The 20,937-nt window shown below is 32.1% G+C and overlaps 1 protein-coding gene and 1 long non-coding RNA gene across 2 annotated transcripts in view; one reads left to right on the top strand and one right to left on the bottom strand.

Moving 5' to 3' along the window:
- The first annotated feature begins 1,491 nt into the window (after positions 1-1,491).
- Positions 1,492-20,937, top strand: part of LOC132731260 (uncharacterized) — a 43,056-nt gene continuing 23,610 nt past the window's right edge. Inside the window, 7 exon segments of the mRNA XM_060717418.1 lie at positions 1,492-1,676; positions 2,676-2,706; positions 12,255-12,398; positions 12,942-13,184; positions 13,369-13,452; positions 16,229-16,335; positions 17,223-17,253. Of these exon segments, the coding sequence (XP_060573401.1) occupies positions 1,674-1,676; positions 2,676-2,706; positions 12,255-12,398; positions 12,942-13,184; positions 13,369-13,452; positions 16,229-16,335; positions 17,223-17,253 (643 nt within the window). The 5' untranslated portion in view covers positions 1,492-1,673.
- On the bottom strand, positions 9,294-11,837 carry LOC132731256 (uncharacterized). The gene is made up of 2 exons (XR_009625854.1): positions 11,536-11,837; positions 9,294-10,917 (listed from the first exon to the last, which is right to left on the bottom strand). It is a non-coding gene; the product is annotated as an uncharacterized LOC132731256 (long non-coding RNA).

The raw sequence follows: 20,937 nt of genomic DNA, 5'->3' as shown, positions 1-20,937 counted from the left end.
TCATGAGCCTATGCGTTCATGTATATTCATGAGTTCATGCGTTCATGTATGTTCATGAGTCCATGCGTCCATGTATGTTCATGAGTCCATGGGTTCATGTCTATTCGTGAGCCTATGCGTTCATGTTTATTCATGAGTCCATGCGTTCATGTCTATTCATGAGTTCATACGTTCATGTATGTTCATGAGTCCATGCGTCCATGTATGTTCACGAGTCCATGGGTTCATGTCTATTCATGAGTCCATGCGTTCATGTCTATTCATGAGTCCACGCGTTCATGTATATTCATGAGTTCATGCGTTCATGTATGTTCATGAGCTCATGCGTTTATGTATGTTCATGAGTCCGTATGTTCATGTCTATTCATGAGTCCATGCGTTCATGTCTATTCATGAGTCCATGCGTCCATGTATATTCATGAGTCCATGCGTTCATGTCTATTCATGAGTCCATGCGTCCATGTATGTTCATAAGTCCATGCGTTTATGTATGTTCACGAGTCCATGTGTTCATGTCTATTCATGAGTCCATGCGTCCATGTATGTTCATGAGTCCATGCGTTTATGTATGTTCATGAGTCCATATGTTCATGTTTCTTCATGATTCCATGCGTTCATGTATGTTCATGAGCCCATGCGTTCATGTCTATTCATGAGTCCATGCGTTTATGTAATTTCATGAGTCCGTACGTTCATGTCTATTCATGAGCCCATGCGTTCATGTCTATTCATGAGTCCATGCGTCCATGTATGTTCATAAGTCCATGCTTTTATGTATGTTCATGAGTCCATATGTTCATGTCTATTCATGATTCCATGCGTTCATGCCTATTCATAAGTCCATGAGTTTATGTATGTTCATGACTCCATATGTTCATGTCTATTCATGAGCTCATGCGTTCATGTCTATTCATGAGCCCATGCGTTCATATCTATTCATGAGGCCATTCGTTCATGTCTATTTATGAGTCCATGAGTTTATGTATGTTCATGAGTCCATGCGTTTATGTATGTTCATGATCGAGTCCATGCGTTCATGTCTATTTATGTATCCATGCGTTCATGTCTATTTATGAGTTCATGCGTTCATGTTTGTTCATGAGTCCATGCGTTCATGTATGTTCATGAGTCCATGCGTTCATGTATGTTCATGAGTCCATGCGTCCATGTATGTTCATGAGTCCATGCGTGTGTACGTTCATGTCTAATTTTGAGTCAATGTGTTCATGGCATATATTTACATATCCCATAAAGATGCGTTAATGTCAACAAGGCTGCCAAATTAATTTATTTACACCTTTCCTTCATAACTTTATTTTTTTATTTCGCACCGGCGTGGCGGGCCCCCCCCCCCCCACCACCACCCCCTGTTTTAGTCAAATTGTACAAATCCGCGCCTGTATCGATTACATTACCCTGGGTACATACATATCTCGATACAGACCGCATTATCGCACTATGACAAATCCAATACAATAGACTGCACTAATGTAGTTCCCAATAAAACAATGTACTTGATATCGCTATTATCAATTGATACATCTAAAGTTTTATACTATACTATAATATGTTATACAGTTTTTGAACAATGTAAAGATAAAAATATGAATTGAAGACTTCATTTGACGGATTTCTTACACAAGGTGTTTTATGAAACAGGAATTTAACTCAATATGGTAAGTTAGCGTGTATTATTTCACATTTATATATTATTTGGGCAAAATTTTTATGAAAATGATTTAATTTGTTTTAGATATCAATAAAACGATTAAACTTGCAAGTTAATTGGGAAAATGTTTTAAAATTAAGTCAAAATTATTAATAGTCAATTTTCATAAGCTTCTTATACTGAAGGTATAGCCTTAAAAACGGATCTTTATTTACTAGCAATATTAGCATTGTGGTTTCAACAAATGTGAATTTAGTGTTGCTCTTTGACTGTCGATACTGAATTTTAAAGGGCCCCCACTGAGTTTTTTTGACATGACGGGACTGGAAATAATTATTCGAGGGTAATGTTCAATTTGATGTAGGTATAGACCAATAACTTGTATACAAAATTTCAGATCATTCGCTCACTCAATTTTCCCTGAATAATTATTCTGTTGTGAAAAATTGCCCAGAGCAGAAAAGCGCTGCAATGCTTTTCATTAAAATCGGGCTAAAAAGGCACAAAATACGATTTTCAGATTATTTCTTTCATATGTCTTAATTATCTTTTTCATATCTTTTTTAAGTGCCACAGCCAATATCTGTAATAAATTCAATTTTAAGTTGCTTTGTTTTGGCTTTTTAACCTCAGTGGAGTTCCTTTGATTAGTGGTCCACGTTCAAAGCCCAACAAATCCATGAACAAATTCAGCAGGTTAAGGGTAATAAAATAATTTACCATGCTATAGATGTACAGCCGCAAAATTCGGCGGCAAATTAGAATACCTCGGCATTCCATTGTGTATTTCACGATATGAACTTTGGCTAAGTACGCTGATTAGTGGATTGTCTGTTTTCAGAAATAAAGTTGTATGCCTATGAAAACTTTACTAAAATAAATGTTTTTGTTTATACAATTCAAATAACATATTATTCTGTACCAAATAAGTCGTCTGCTTTTGTACCATAAATATCGTCTGCTCTTGTACCATACATATCGTCTGCTTTTGTATATCTTATAACAGGCTGAGCAGATGACAGAGGATCAGATTGCCGGTAAGTCTCACAAGTTTTAATTTAGTTCCACGATGATTTACCAAATTCTGCTGATTTTAAACGGAATTGCTGCCGAGCTTCCATTTTTTTTGGAACTGTCCATTAATAATTTTGGGGACATCAAGATGTGCACGATGTGCAAACTGGCCTGGCTTTTTTACTGGTGGCAAATTCGAATCACTTTCTGTTTCATGAGGACAATGATCAGATCATCTATCATGATATGTTTGTATCATTTTGTGATTCTAAATATAGAGTGTCAGCGTCCACAATACAATCTTATCTAATGACCTTTAACCTTGATAATAATAACACTTTATCTCAATGATATTGACAATTTGATCACATAACATTACGTCCTCGACAAGTTGTCTTTTCTTTAGGAAAATGGCTACTACTTGGAAGAAAAAAAAATCATGTTTTTTATTAAAATGCGCAAGGTTATTTAATGTCCACCACTGCCATACACATGTATAAGGAAGTTTGTAAATACTTAGGGGTGGGGTCGGGGGACGGGATAATACCAGAATTAAAAACTAGGGTGATATCCGTAGTTTACAGCCAAATCTAACCAAATACCGAGTATTAAATACATAAATTGTTGAAATGTAAATCCTAGACACAAGATAACAATCAAGGCTTATTCAACTATTTTAATTTTCTGATAAGCAAAATAGATGACAAAATATAGGAGTGAAATCGATTACAAATAAATAGTGTTTAAAGCAAGACAACTGCTTAAAGGCACATTATGCCTAAGAAATCTGTATTTATTAAATTCTTTAGAAATTCAAACATGTGTTTAATAATGTTTTAACAATTTATTTAGGGCATTTTAGATATTTAAGAGCTGATAAAAAGTAGTACTGAATGTGCAGTAATGTGTTGTAAAGTTAGCAAAATGTAAACAAAGTAGTATTTTGACTACCATACAGAAGCTAATTCACTATAATTATACCAATTGCCAACAAAGCAAGAACAAAGATGGTTCATTTATTTGGCAAATGAGTATATATTTGGAATTTGTAACAATTTGAGAAATAAAAAATGAAAGGCATTATGGGCCTTTAAAGTTATAGAGACATATTCAATTTATTTTAGGACAAAAGAAAGATAAATAGATAAAAATGAAAATCCAGGATAGCTGGATTGTGATTGATTCTTTTCAATATATCTTCGTTGTATTCACAGTATAAGTTCATAAAAACGTTTGAATAAAAGTAAATGGATATGAGTTAAAGTGACATGAATATGATACCCTTGCTAATTTCAAAAACAGTCAAATATTAGGCAGATTACCACTATACAGATTAGACTGTCAGTGATTATTAAAATTATTTTTTTTGTGTAATTATAAATCAGTGGTTCTTATAAGTCAGTGGTATTTCTCACTTAAAGGCACATAATGCCTCAGAAATCTATATTTTCTTAATTCTTAAGAAATCTTAAACATGCGTTTAATAATGTTTTACTGTAAATCGGTCTATTATTTTTCCAACATAGTCACTTTAAAGGAACAAATGATAATAAATGCAACATATATGTTTAACTTATTTTATTATGGTTGGCATAAAATTTCCGTCATGACTGGTCATTAAGTTACATAAAGTTAATAGAGTTTGAACCTTTATATAAAATAGAATATTATAAAATAGGTTTTGCTTCGTCATCGATTGCAAAAACCTGTAATTTTATGTTAGATTTTCGCCATATCGACGGCTGAATAAGAGCATTAAATATTCCAGACAATCTGTTATAGAATAATATTAACAATTACATGTATATCAATTATAATATTATATGACTAATACTCATATCCCAACAGTCGGAAGTGACATTTTATATATTGCTTATATATGCTTCGGTAGCTTAATATGTTTATTCAGATATAATCAATTAAAAATATGTTTCGAAAAAGAGACAATGTGCTGACAATAACAGATATGATAAACACTTGATATCCGAAGCTTATAAAATATGTTTTATAAATATTATCAATCAAAATTAGTTAAATTTTGAAAAGACTGATACAGCCATTTGTATATATAAATACATTTATCAAGCATATCACGATCAAAACTGCCATAGAATGTCTACGACATTCCAAACCAGAACAATTACTCAACAGGTTTGATCGTATATTCGTCTTAGGAATACTGGCCGCCTACGTAAAACCCCTTTTTTAAGAGGAACCGTAGCATCCGTTGGCATGCACGGAGGAAACCTCCTCAGACTATTCCTCGGAATATAGAACAACGGACCTGCTCAGATATGCCAGTAAACATATAAATACAAAATACATACAGCTCAATAAAGAGAAACGTTCTTTATAAGAAAAATTATTATTTTAATTAAATAGTAGTGTGATATATAATGTAAGTAAACTTGCTTGAACCATGTATAACAATGTAATGATATGATAATAACCATTATATCAATACTTTTTTTAAAGACAATATGTGTTTTATTTACACATAGGTTAAGTTAATTAACAGTGTTTTGTTTTGTACCGACATCGGTTACAGGTTATCTAATGACTATTCTACAAATATCCGAAAGTCAGTTGCATCCCACAGGTGTTCGAAATGTTTATGCTTATGTACAGGCCAGTTAAATGTATGTTTTGAACCGACGTCAGATTCAAATGACAGGGGTCTGGCAGTCGACGTTGGCAAATTTCCGGATGTCGCAAAACGAATATTGACTGTTGAAATGATAATTCCAGCCATGACGAAGAAGGGCTAAGTATCGCGGCGGTCATTATTACCTGAAAACAGAAAAAAGAGACAACAGCAAAGCAAATGGGAAGGGCGGGTGGGTATTTTTCCGTGTTAGTTCACGGCAGCTTCTGGAGCTCGGAGACTGGATCGAAAAGGAATTTGCAGAAGCGTGCTCGGTTTATATACCCAGTCTACTAAGCATGCGCGAACGAGATTGAATGACTTGTTAGGAGGAGGAGGCCAAATATACAGGTCATTGCAAAAAAATACTGTGACGTATAGTGTAAAAATAAAGAGTTTAAACTCAAGCGCTTAAACTGAATATTATTTTTTCCAACATAGTCACTTTAAAGGAACAAATGATAATAAAATGCAACATATATGTTTAACTTATTTTATTATGGTTGGCATAAAATTTCCGTCATGACTGTCATTAAGTTACATAAAGTTAATAGAGTTTGAACCTTTATATAAAATAGAATATTATAAAATAGGTTTTGCTTCGTCATCGATTGCAAAAACCTGTAATTTTATGTTAGATTTCGCCAAAAGGGTCTCGAAGAATTGAGAGAGCCTTCCGCCAACAGCGGGGCTAACATAAACCAAAATAAATGACTCAGTCATGACGATTTAATTGCAGATACTGGTGTGTTTAAGCATACACCACGAACGAAATTTAATTAATTAACGTAGTATTGTGACCAGACAGGAGTTAATGGCACCATCTACTCAAAAAGATCACGGGGTTTTAGGACTTATCAACAATCCCTATTTCTAATAAAGTTTGTACTATTTTGTATGTCACTATAGATACGTTCCACCAAAGAGAACAGCCATATATCTATAAGAATGTCGCAAACAAATCTGAGACTGAATTAATTAAGTGCTTGGAAAGATGTTGCACAACCATAGGAAAATTTGTATTTATCTAGGCTTAAAAGAAAGTTTCTTCTTCATCAGCAGTCGCTGACGAGGAAGAACCCATTTGAATCACACCGTAATGTTCAAGCAAATATGCAGGTAGATTTAAATAAGAAGATACTAAATTGTAGGCTCTATGAAATGAAATGCACATGTCACACAAAAACTTCACATACAAGAGGACATGCCACACAAAACGAAAAACTAATGAAAAGTGTCTTTACTAGAGATGAGCCAACCACCCATGCAAGGAATTGGGTCGCCGGAAAACCTATTTTTAAAACATGTTATTGTTATATAACGAATTTGTTCTTCACAACGATACAATTTAATAACATATTATTGGTAATTTTTACGTGAATTATCTGCAATGAAAAATGTACCAATACTTGGCCAAATTCACCAATAAATGTACAAAATTACATTATTGTATTTGGGAAAATGCAGCTATAAATGTTCAAAATTCCATGAATATCCTTGTGTAATTTGCACCCATATATGTTCAAAATTTAGGAAATATAAGTGGTAAACTGCACCCATAATAAAAATATATCTGGGTAAACTGCACCCAAAAGTGCAATAAGTCTGGTAAACTGCACCCTTGTTCAATCTGATAGAAATATATCTGGGTAAACTGCACCCATATGATAATAGAAATAAATCTGGGTAAACTACACCCATAATAAAATTATATCTGGGTAAACTGCACCCATAACAAAATATATCTGGGTAAACTGCACCCATGTTCAATATGATAATCTGATAGAAATATATCTGGGTAAACTGCACCCATTATAAAATATATCTGGGTAAACTGCACCCATTATGATTTTTTTTTTTTTTTTTTTTTTTTTTTTTTTCCCAGGGTGATATATTAATTATTAAGTGAAGTTAAATTACTGCATTGTAATCCGTCGACGGTATCACAAATACATTTAAAATGTGGGTAAACTGCAACCCATAATTATATTTATTATAGACACTGCAAATTTAAACCCAAAGGCGGACTGCCGGCCCAATATATCATTACGGGCAATTGGGCAGAACCTTTTGTTTCTCTTTATAATTTTGAAAGCAGTGTCTTCCTTAGTTAGAAACACCCTGTTATCAAGTTTACTAAAAAACTAAACTATAGTAAAAATTAAACATATTGTACAAGAATTATACGTGTTGAACGAATATTTGACGGCTATCTACCTTGTCTTCCTTTAGTTAGAAAACACCCTGTTATCAAGTTTACTAAATACTACTATAAACATATATTGTACAAGAATCATACGTGTTGAACGAATTATTTGAGCGGCTATCTACCTTTTTACTTGACTACATGTTACAACTGGATACATAGCCTATTCTGAAAGAGTTGGGTTTAATGTTATTAAAAACATATGCTTATAATTTAATGCAAATTTACATTAAAGCTGCACTCCCCCAGATGAAATCAAAATATTTCAAGAAAATCAAACAAAAGAAGTACTTGATTTATAAGAACAATAAAAGATTTCAAAATTTAACTGAAGTAAATGATCTTTATAATATGCAATTTATATGTTTGCAGAATTTTTCCACCATATTTCTACTGCGTTACTAACGCAATGAGGGTTATTTTGCATATTTTGACTTCTTTATTTTGCTGAATTACATAGGTTGTAAGTGCTGTATCCAACATTATTTTTTTTTTTTTTTTTTTTTTTTTAAATTTTCATGAAATTTGCATGAATCTGGAGCATGCTGCTTTAAATTAAATGGCATGAAAGTACAGCCATTGAAGCGTTATCATTTGTATTGGATTAATCTATTAAAGATTGTATATCATCAATACGTTTCCTTTTCTATTTTGTCGTTTAAGCGATGCTATTAAAACGTACCAATACACTCTAGAATCTAGATCATTTGTGTGCGGTTAAAAAAACGGACATTTTGCCTATAGCTAATTAATAAATATATCATTATAGCCAAACATGTACTTTTTAGTAAGTTGTTTCAAGATGGAAATTTGGATATTGTCAGTAACACGTGACGAAAAGTAGAGAATTTCTTCAAAACTGAAGGCATAAATATCTCTTAAGTAATTTATTAGATTTTCTAAGTAAGTTTACGTTTAATTTCTAGTCCAAAACTAGTATTCTTCAACCTCGATATGCTACTGTCACACAATGAATTCCTTTGTATTATAAACAAGGCTTTATAGTTTACATTAGGTAATTGAGGCAAATGCAACAACGTTTGTGACGTGCGTATTGTTACAAAAAGCAGGTATGCCATTTTATATCAGTTTATGTAAGACTGAGGGTGCTATATTAAAACAGAACCGAAAATAAAACATATCACTCAATTCCAGATTTTCTGTAGCCCGAGGGTGATGAACTAATTGATAATTAACTAATCTTTCTACTTCCGGTTGAATATCTGAAGAAATGCTTAAAGATCCTGTATGTTTTGTAATTGATATTGTTACTGAGTGTATACCACACTTGCAAAAAATTATATATGTATTATATATACTATATAATTATGCAAATAAAACAATTTTCAAACATCTAAGAATATGTAAAATGTGTACTGCAAACATTTGTGCATATTATATTTAATCAATAAATTATATGCATTCATTTCTAATTGGAAAATTTGACTTTATTATAGGAAATACATTTCTAATTACCTCCCTTTATTTACATGAAATGTTAAATTAGGTAATATCGTTATAAATAATAATTATTGGAACTTACAATATTGACAGATCTTAATTTTAGCATCATATTTATGAAATAAAACCATGAACAAAAATATGAAACAGGATCTTTAATGGTATTGGAGGGAAGCCTAGATGCCTGTTGTGGTTAATCCGGGAATAGCATAATGGCTATTCCCGGAATAACCTTGACCATTGAAAACGTGTCATTGAATCAGCAATAGTATTCTGTATTGAACATATATTTATTATTATTATTATTTTTTTTTTTTTTTTTATTATTATTATTTTTTATTTTTATTTTATTTATTTTATTTTTTTATTTTAGTGTTTATTTCTAAGATAAACAAATATTAGATGAAAGCAAATTTCATCACACGTTCATTTATTCCTCATGGATCCATATATTTTGTCTATATGACAATTTCATATTTCTCAGCAGTATTAATTATATTATTTTTATTTTTCACATCGTTTCCTAACAGATGTATACATGCAACAATTCCACTTGTACGAATTCTTAAAAGAAAATTTCTCAAGAAATGCTATTCTCCCCATAAGCCATGCCGTTAATTACCAATGATCGCCTTTAATATAAAATTCAAAAACTTATTTAACCTTAACTCATTAAAATTGATACGGCGAAACCGTTGAGCAATAGCATCCATACCATTGCATCATTATTGTCATTCTTATTATTAGTATTATTATATATAATTATTATTACTTTTTTTCTTTTCTTTTTTTTTTGCATTTAGTAATAAAACTCAAAACTGATGCTCACACTCAAGACCATGAATTTGTGCAAATTATGCTGAGGAATTCGGATGGCTTAGTTTTCGGCGTCGATTTCAGTCACTTAATATGTAAATACTTAACTACAGTAAACGTCACATGTTATAATGTAAGAAAACCAAAATCCTAACCTAATGACAGAAAGTCATAGGTTTAAACTACTGCCATTTGAACGATATCTATAAAATTTTAGAAATTATTGCTTGACTTTGAAAATGAAAATTGTGCAACCCGACCCATTAAAATGGCAAATGTTTATTTACAATTAATGTTCCCGCAAATGATGAATGCAGATTTAATATCCAAATAGGCATATTCCCTAGATTTAAACTATATTTAAGAGCAAAACCAAGAGTGATATCTAGTTCATGTTAACTCGAATGTATTGTAATATAGACATAATTTTACATCTCTGGAAGACAGGGGAAATGTTCAAAAAGGTAAAGAATAAATTATATTGTGATGACTAGATGTAAGTGTATCAATAGTCACATGTTTTCCCATTTTAAATCATTAATTGACTTTTCTTTTTCCTGTCTCCCCCCCAATATTTTATTATTATTGTCATTTTATGAATTAAAGGTCCTTGATGTCTTATAACTTAAAAGTACTCGACTGAAGAGATTTTTGGACATGACAGTACTGAAAATATTTTTTTTTTTTTTAATTATCGTATTATTTGATACAGTAATAGATAATTACTAATGTGCAAAATTACAAAAATCCATCACTCCAAGGTATCCGCCCAAGTTTAAAACATTTTCTTACAGTTGCTTTTAAGAATATTTTATGTTAAATACCGACATTTTGTTAATATTCTGCATTTTTGAAGAACTCTTCTGTAATACAAGGAATATATGTGTATTTAATTGATAATGTCATTTTTGTCACAAACAGCATTAGATTAAATTTTAACTATAATTTGTATTTAAAAACAGTGACGTCACCTGTCTATCGGTTAATCTGTATCAACAATTAGCTTTTATTTAGGCATCACAACTTCTGCTGGTTCTACCGACTTCTGTGTTCTGTTCTGGTGCCATTGTCTAAAACATAATGTTGACCAGTCTCTTCAAAGAAAACCTTGACAGCCAGAAAAAACTTGTGACAGGTTAGGTTGTCGTTTGGCATGGCCCAGCAATTTGTAAAAGAAGTAGAATAAAATCAGAATTAAAATGCTGAGTCTACAAACAAATACAAGGTTAACGTATTACGCGTTATCACGACTTATAATGTCTACGAATGACATTACTAACCATTATGAAGCATCCCCACGTGAAAAGTTTAATATATTAAGGGATAGATCTACCTGGACAATCATTCAACATAATTAATGGGTAGATAAAAGTTTCTTTATCAATACTTTATAAACATTAACACAATAACATACTGCCAGGGCATTTATTACACTGTATACTCCACTAGTCACAAGGTATTTGTTACGTCATAAAGTCTAGTGATGACGTGATCAAATAATTTTTGTTTTTATTAGGCTAAATAAACCTACTGCAGTATTGCAAAATAGTATCAACAATGTCTTTAGTAGGATCACTTTTTCTCAGACCTTTCTCTGCCCTTAAGCCTACAGTATCGTAATAGATCTAGATTGTCTAAATCTCGTTGTCGTAATAAAATTTGAAAAATTGGTTTGTAAGATAAATTTAACACAATATTAAAGATAATAAAGAAAGGCAACTCTACCTTCGGCTACTTTAAAAAACACAAAAATGAAGTCTTATTGCCATGTTTGTTCAGAACCGCTACATAATTTTTTCTCCAATATTTTTCCGTGTTAGTTCACGGCAGCTTCTGGAGCTCGGAGACTGGATCGAAAAGGAATTTGCAGAAGCGTGCTCGGTTTATATACCCAGTCTACTAAGCATGCGCGAACGAGATTGAATGACTTGTTAGGAGGAGGAGCCAAATATACAGGTCATTGCAAAAATACTGTGACGTATAGTGTAAAAATAAAGAGTTTAAACTCAAGCGCTTAAACTGAATATTATTGCGCTAGATTCTGGTTTCCTCTTTCTCTTTTCCGAGTCAACCGAAGCCAAAAAAATACATTAGTCATCTGTTTGCTTTGTTTGTCAATCAATCTATCCATTCACCTTTAAATATGTTCAATTTAAATTAGCAAGTCTCCTAAAGCATGCCACATCTCGAATCTATCCGTCATCTTAATACACATTCACAGTAAATTAAATATAGAAATAAAATAAATCAATAAAAAAGACCAATCAAACTATGGATTACTTGAAATTGGACGCTTGAAAACTTGAAAAAAATAAGAACTCTTTTTACAAACGGGTAGGACTACTTACATAAAAGAAAACGAAGTGTCACAATGCTACAATTTGATAATTGTAACCCTCGTTACGTATTACAAAATTAATGTGCAAAAATATTTTCCATTTCAGAATTCAAAGAGGCATTTAGTTTGTTTGACAAGAATGGTGATGGCACGATCTCCTCCAAGGAACTTGGAATAGTAATGAGAGCCTTGGGTCAGAATCCCACGGAGGCGGAGCTTACCGATATGATTAATGAAGTAGACGCCGACGGTAACTTTTAATATGCGTATAATATTAAGATGATATTTGTTTAAACTTGTGAGAATGGCACTGAATATATTTCAAATTAACTAGGTGATTTAGTATTATTCCTAAATAATTTAGAATTATCCCTAAACCGAAGGGTAAATTTTCCTTTTTGTCTTATCGACGCTTGTAACAAAATGTAGATTTTGGACACATATATTATGTTCCTGTGAAGATTTAATTTTTGGTCATGAAGACTCTTGTAACATAATGTTGACGTAATTCTTGGTCATTTGAATTCTTGTTTCACAAGGAAAGAGACGAGATATACCGAAAGAATTTTCACGAGCTCTTTATTAACACCATCAACACAATGAAAATACCACTTTTCTAATGGAACCCTCTCTTTTTCTTATTTTCACAATGCTGAGAATGCCAAAGAGCAGTGTGGCAATAGAACTACTATTATTAACTGTCAGTTACATCAACGTGTTGCTCTTTTCATTTCAATAACCTAAACCAAATTTTCAATGACAATAATGTATACTTTAAATCATTGTTCTACAGGAAATGGTACAGTAGATTTCCCAGAATTCCTTACAATGATGTCCCGGAAGTTGAAAGACATTGAAAGCGAGGACGAATTACAAGAAGCTTTTAAGATATTTGATAAGGACGGTAATGGACTTATAAGTGCCTCGGAACTTCGTCACGTGATGACAAATCTCGGAGAAAAGCTGAGTGACGAGGAAGTAGACGAGATGATACGAGAAGCTGACTTAGACGGAGACGGTCAAGTTAATTATGGAGGTAGTGTTAACATAATAACTTGAGACAAACAAACATAATATGACATACATGTACCTATAAGGAACAATTATTTTATGTGCAGCTATTATAATTTTTTCTGATTGTGTATCTCTTTTACATTTTAATTGCCTATTTCAGAGGAGGTTATTTAAGCATTAAATGTAATTTTGTTTGCCTTTTTCAGAATTTGTTCAGATGATGACTAGCAAATAAAGAGGACTTGTTTCATTTCAAATTGTAAGTAGAAGTTGTTTTCCGATGTTTTATGGTAAACAAAAGCAAAAAAGATAAAATGTTAGGTGATAAAATGTGACATGACACGTCACTTATTCATTCCTTTTTTTCCTTTTTACTATTCTTCTTCTTCTTTTTCTTCTTATTCTTCTTCTTCTTCTACTACTACCACTACTACTACGACTAAGACGACCACGACGACGACTACGACTACTACTTCATTTTCTTCTTTTTCTTCTTTTATTTCCTTTTTCTTCCTTTTTCTTCTTTTCTTCCTTTTTCTTCTTCTTCTTCTTCTTCTTCTTCTTTTTCTTCTTCCTCTTCTACTGTCCCTGAATTTGTATATACATTAAGTTCAGACTAAGAAATATATGTGTGTTTGTGGGACATTACGACGTTTTAAGCTTAATTTCTGAACACATCTAAAATCAATACTGAATAGTTTTTAATATTACTTACAGTTTTAAAATTTTAAAGCAAATACATAAGTTTATATTTGATGACTAAAATACTAAAATAATTCGTTTATCAAAAAAATACATAAAGGATATTGCAACCTTTAATTGCAAAAATAAAAACATTCTTACACATGAATGTATAGTATATTATTGTTTATTTCAGATCATTTCATGGGTGGTTGTTTTGACATGTTAAAGAAATGCTTTAAAAAATGGGAAAATGTGATAAGTGCCTTGCTCATCTCCACAGTAAACTTAGTGCTATTGACAATGATTAAAAGCGGCATAACTCTAATTTCACACACATTTCTATAATAGATGGATTGTCGCCCCTGTTTTTCATTTTGTTTTATATTTATTAGTTCTTTTTCCAAATCGCGTTTAACCTATCTTAAACATGCTTTTGCATAATAATTGCTTCTTATGCTTTGTCACCTAATTAATTACGATATTTTAGATTAAATTTGTTAAATTTGAGATTGAAGGATGGTACCTGTCTTTCAGATATAAGATGAAACAATGAAAATAAATCGTTTTGTATATACCTTGTGTTTCCTTTTACTTTGAATATTGATATACACTGTAAAAACTATTGAGAGATGTGTAGTTTTGGATAGATGTTGGGATAACATTTGAAATATCTCACGTGACACAAAATGGCGGTTGAAGAACGACTTGTTAATAACATAACTCGTATACGACCTGTGTATGCCACTGACACGCTTAAACCCATAACCTGCCGGAACCGGAAGTGATTTGCCTTTGCCAACAGTATATAGCCAGGCCAGCCTGAACATTCGTGCAGCCTGAACAGGCTGTATACTGTTGGCGTACCATCATCAAATTTTCATCTTGATGTCCCAAAATGATAACTGAATGTTCAAAAAATGTAAGCTCGACAAGTCCATTAGAGAATTCGGCAATGTCGTCTGACCAGGCTCTATACTACAAAAAACCAGTGGTGACATTTCAAGTTCTTGAATCCTCGGGTTCATCTTCACAATTTCAACTTCATAAATTTACAATTTCAACATAAAGAATTCACGATCTCTTTTTCATGAATTCAAGATTTCATAAATCGGGAATTCGTGAAGTTAAAATGTCCCCACCGTACTTTACTGTTGGTACTTCATTTTTTTCCTTATTTCGATACTTGAAGTCCATGAATAACATGAATAAATTGTTCCAAATTCAAGAGTCTATCACACAAATTCATCAGATCTATAAGGGGTTACAAAATTTAGAAGTCCCCTGTGCTTGTTTACACAGTCACAGCTACATAGTATAATTAGTATTGAAAACTTTTATCGTAAATGTCAGAACAAGCATACAAAATGTAAGATCAATGTTACAAAGTAATCAACATTTTCAAATACATGTTGCGCTCTTTGCGATTGGCATATGTTTCAAATGATAATATTTCAATTCAGCAATATTTATGGTATCTTAGACTAATCGCTTATCATTTATTTTATTTATTTATTTATTTATTTATTTATTTATTTATTTATTTATTTATTTATTTATTTATTTATTTATTTATTTATTTATTTATTTATTTCATATGAATATGAATCGGACAACTACAGGCGGATTCAAAATTTGCACATAAATAAAAGTTTTCAAAGAAAAAACTTAAGAAGTAGAAAACTGAAATGTGGAAATAAGATGAAGACTCCTCCTTTTGCAACTTGCTTTCACGTATTATAATTTTATCCTGTATCTTTGATTAGATTAGAAACCAACAAAAATCATGCATACATTTGTAATCTTATCTATGGTTACATGTGTATAAACAATTAATTATTCCATTGGTTGTCGACTGTCAGTACGTAATTATTTATAATGTAATATTTTTTTCTTTTATCAAGCAAAGATTTATTATCCTGCTATACAAACAAATAAGGATTAAAGCATAATTTTATTAAACGATAAAGTCATGCCATTCTAAACATGTGACTTAGAAGTAATTACTTTTACATTACTCGCGTGACATGACACGTTTACCTAAAATGAAAGGAGGTCTTATCGTAATCTTTTTCATCTATCTATTTGTTACCTTCTCCAAAAGATAAACCCCGTATTAAATGCAAATAAAAAATGTTTTTAATTAAAGAATTGTATACAATTACGACAGAAATCCGTTGTGGATTATGGACGTAAAATCACGCTTGATTAAGGGATTTGGTATTTTTCTTTAGAAAGACAGCTTTCTTTTGAGAAAATGCCGTTTGTAGACTACGAGTTTCCGGTAAGTTTGTAAGATTTTACAGAAGTTTTGTTAGAGTTGAGGTGTGGAACTTTTCTGCCTTTTTTCCCAAAAATATTGGATACGCATTGTATAAAGAATAGAGAATTATTATCATCATCTGAAAAACATAAGTAAAATGCCGAGAAGGGTAGCAAAAGTGCGAACAAAATGGGTTAATCCGTACAAAATACCGAAATGGGCAAAAATGGTAAGTTTTCAAAAAATTTCGCTTGTTGAAATAAATGCTATATTTTTTTTAAAGAAATTAAGAGATTTCCAATATTTTGTTTAATAAAAGATTTACATTTTATTTAATAAGAGATTTCCATTATTTTTACGAATTCGAATATTGCTTACAAAATTGATAAAAAATACATATGACGTATTCAACTTTTGTTAAATGTTAACAAGTAATTTGAGTGTTATATAGGCAATAATATTGTATTTCTGCGTGCACTAAATGGTTCGATGCTCTACTGATGTAATGCTACTCGTATCGCAAACGTAGTACAATAAAACATTTAGATTCATCATACTGACACTAGCTTGGTTCCGGGCACCTTGTAATGAAACTATTGTTCATGTAGTACCATTTTGTTTCTTGAAAATGATATTAAGTAAAGCGCCCCGGTCATTGATTGAACCTTCCTGTCTACCATTTCCGTCTCCATTGCGGTTAACGATCTTCTTACATCTTCCATTTTTAGAACTGTTTATTATCAATTTGGGGAATATCAAGAAGAATTTTAAAATTTATCTGCTAACCCTATTAAGCTTGGTCAAGCTTCACAGATTGGCATGCTGACCTTACTCTTTGCTTTGTAATTAATTAAAGCGAGAAAGGGGTTCGATGTGGTGTGCATTTTATGTAATTCTGCTATAATATAAAGAACAAGGGTGCTAAGCGAAAAACAATCACGTGAAATGAGACATGATGGGTAGATAGATTGACATTAAAGGAGCTCTTCTGATACCCAAAAGCCTAAAATGATTAAATGAATTGTAAACTGAATCGCCATAAACGGAATGTTCTGCAAACGATAATAATGAAGTCGTTGTTAAACAGTCACTACATGTTTTTTTTTAATATTTCAGGCAGAATCATTAAGTGAAGAGCAGTTAAATGGTAAGATAGTTGTTACTCATCTATATTTATTTATTTATTTATTTATTTATTTATTTATTTATTTATTTATTTATTTATTTATTTATTCATTCACAGGAACTTGAAATTCTATCAAATAACCAATATTAATTATAATATCCAAATATACCCCCTATATACTATAAATAAACAGTATACGAGTATAGGGGTGTATTTTGCATATTATCGTTAAAAGTGATAGAATTTCAAGTTCCTGTGATTCATTCATTCATTTGTTCATTCATTCATTCATTCATTCATTCATTCATTCATTCATTTTAATACATTTTTATATGTATGTAAGAAATAGATCTAGATACATTAAACTCTAAAAACAATTTTTGTTAAAATATGGATACGGGTTGAGTCACCACAATAAGCAACGGATTATAAAAGCATATTTCATGAAATACACAAATAGTCTGATGAATATTTGCAATTTTAAAATAATAATAGCATCATAATTAAGTGTACTTTAAATATTTCATTCCAAATGCTATTTATATTTGTATGTATTCAACAAATATTGTTTTCTTTAATATTTTTTACATACTAGTGCATAAAGTTGACTAAACGTTAAAGATCACAGGAATATAGGTATACTAGTAGTAACGGCGGCTTAAAAGCGAAATTGCTTTTAATAGTCCAGTCAATTTGTGAAAAAATACTTCAGAAAATGGGAAAAGCACCAAACTTGGTACAAATGAACTTTGATATATATAAGAAAAATTGAGCATGGGACCCATTTTTTAAAATCCAATATGGCGGGAAAAATCCAAAATGGCCGCCATACGTGTAAATTTTTTAAAAACGCTTGCTTTTACTAAGAGAACTTCATAGATAGCTGCATATTAGGGTATTGTAATCAGAAAAATAGTTGTTATTAGTATTTAAACATTGCTTTGTCTTTTTAAAGCTATTACACTTAACATATTTATTATTTCTGTTTGTCATTAGTTTTCACGACCCTGGAAATCAGATGAAATAAATATTAATTTTAGAGGTCTGTCATCGCTGTCTCCTAGAAATGTTAAGACATCATTTTTTACATTATTCCTTTTTGTTAACAATGTTAATTTATCACAAGGAAATACTTATCAAACATATTAAACAAAAGTATTTAAAAATTCTAGCATAACTCAAGCAAACGAAAATTAAATATCTGCCCGTCAAGTCAGGTGCACGCCTTGCAATTTTATCTTGTTGATCGCTGTGAAAGGGATTAAGCAAAGAATGTGTGAATAACAGAATTATAAGCTAACATGTGTTAAATTTTAACAGTCATTTGTTATTAGAATTGTCATATCATAAAAATATGAAACTTTATAAAAGTGCATTTTTTAGAATATGTAAAAGAAAAAAACGAAAACCTGGTAGACATAATTATATAATGTACATTTTGTCAAAGCAGAGATGTAGATGTTATCTATGTCTCTGGTCAAAGTATGCGTTACAGAAAATAAATTCATTCTTAACTATCCCTTTTCTTCATATGAACGATCATGACTGTCCATTTGTTGTATAAAAATGGAATGATAATTTTGTAGAAATTTGCAGTTTACAGGCTCAGATTTTGACACACCTTTGATGAAATAACTGCTTTTAAACACTACACATTGGTTTTCGATTGATTATCTGCTAACTTGACACCAACTTTCAAGACTAATTTTTAAGTTAGAAGTTACACTAACTCATTATTGTAAATAACATCAACCGTTCTTTACCTTCGGGGGTGTATCAAAAATTGATACAATACCCCTCTTCCTTCTTTAATGCCACAACCACCCTTAATTATATGTCAAATTCCATTTTGGTGTCCCTAAGGGTGCCCTGTGCTACAAAATTTTATATTTAATATCTGGGTTTCATGACTTTTGGCCTCCGTTTGCAATCATGTTGTCTCATATTTTTTAACAAAATTCCAAAAGGCATGTTCTTACATTTTTTTTATTTTTAGACATTACAAATTCAATAGCCCTTTATTATGACGACTCGGCATTTCCGCGCTATAATCAGATCAAGGAAAACAATGGACAAACGTGCTAGATAATTTGCCATATCTTGACACTGTTTTTCTTCTAAGGGCCTCAAATGTTTGTAAGATTCAAGATACGTCACCACGTCTAAGGTTTAGAACGAATGGGACAGACATTGAAAATAATATAAGTACGCCTTGCTGCCCATAAAACATCAGATACCCTTGGGTATTTCTCTCTTAATTCTGACAGCTCTTGGTCATGCTAATGAACAGACTTTGTGATGAATGTGTTGTGTTTTATTATTGAGAGTATCTGTCACTATAGAGTCAATAGGTAAAATCAAACTCAAATTATTACGTGAAAACTGAGTTTATTTTTTAAGCAACAGTGATCTTTACCTTGTGCACACACACCTTGGTAGCAATACAAAGTTGCACCTTGATATACGCTACCAACATACTAAATCTGATGTCAATAGGCCGAAGCAAACTCAAGTGATTTAGCGGAAACTGAATTTCTATTTTTGTGCAACAGTGACCTTGACCTTAATCACAGACACCAAGGTAGCAACCCCAAGATGTCTCTTGATAAAGCTATCATTACACCAAGTTTGTTGTCAATAGGCCAAAGCAAACTTGAACTATTGCGCGAAAACTGAATTTCTATTTTTAGCAGCAGTGACCTTGATCACAAACACATGGGGAGCAATCCCAAGCTGCCTCTTGATATAACGTACCCAAACACACAAAGTTTGGTGTCTATAGGCAAAAGCAAACTCAAGTTGAGCGGAAACCAAAAGTTGATGTCCGCTCACCTGCCCGCCTGCCGATTTCGACATCACAATTACCGGTTTGTTTTTGTTGAAACCTGGTTAACAAATGTTTATGACTTAACATTTTCAGGACTGCATTCCATGAACGCTGGTCTCTGTTGTATTCATATTTTGAGATTCCTGTGATTGATTAAACATGTTAAGTCACGGTTGCTATTGTTATCAAATCTTAGGCTGTCAATCCTTTCAGGACTTTGTTTAACATAAACTTCAGATAAAGTCTTACCTCAGATAGACTTCCGTCAACTAGAGAGATACTTGATATTTATCCCCCGCCGATGGAATCGGGAGGGGGATATTGTTTTGGCGTTGTCCGTCTGTCCGTCCGTCCGTCCATCCGTCCGTCCGAATTTCGTTTCCGGAGTAGTTTTCTGCAACTACTGGCTGGAATTCAACGAAACTTTATGGGAATCATCAATATCAAGATGTGATGCGCATCTGACCGTCCGTCCGTCCGTCCGAATTTCGTTTCCGGAGTAGTTCTCTGCAACTACTGGCTGGAATTCAACGAAACTTTATGGGAATCATCAATATCAAGAGGAGATGCGCATATCGTCAGCTTGTTTCGGTCAGACCCTTTAACTTAGAGTTATGGCCCTTGATAAGTTATGTAGAATGCATATAGAGTAAAATTTTGTTTCCGGAGTAGTTCTCTGCAACTACTGGCTGGAATTCAACGAAACTTTAGGGGAATCATCAATATCAAGAGGAGATGCGCATATCGTCGGCTTGTTCTGGTCAGACACTTTAACTCAGAGTTATGGCCCTTGCTTAGTTATGTAGTATGCATATAGAGTAAAAATCGTTTCCGGAGTAGTTCTCTGCAACTACTGGCTGGAATTCAACGAAACTTTA

Source organism: Ruditapes philippinarum, unplaced genomic scaffold, assembly GCF_026571515.1.
Source record: "Ruditapes philippinarum isolate M1 unplaced genomic scaffold, ASM2657151v2 ctg124_1_1_1_1, whole genome shotgun sequence".
NCBI lineage: Eukaryota > Metazoa > Mollusca > Bivalvia > Venerida > Veneridae > Ruditapes > Ruditapes philippinarum.
This window is presented reverse-complemented; position numbering and strand designations above follow the sequence as displayed.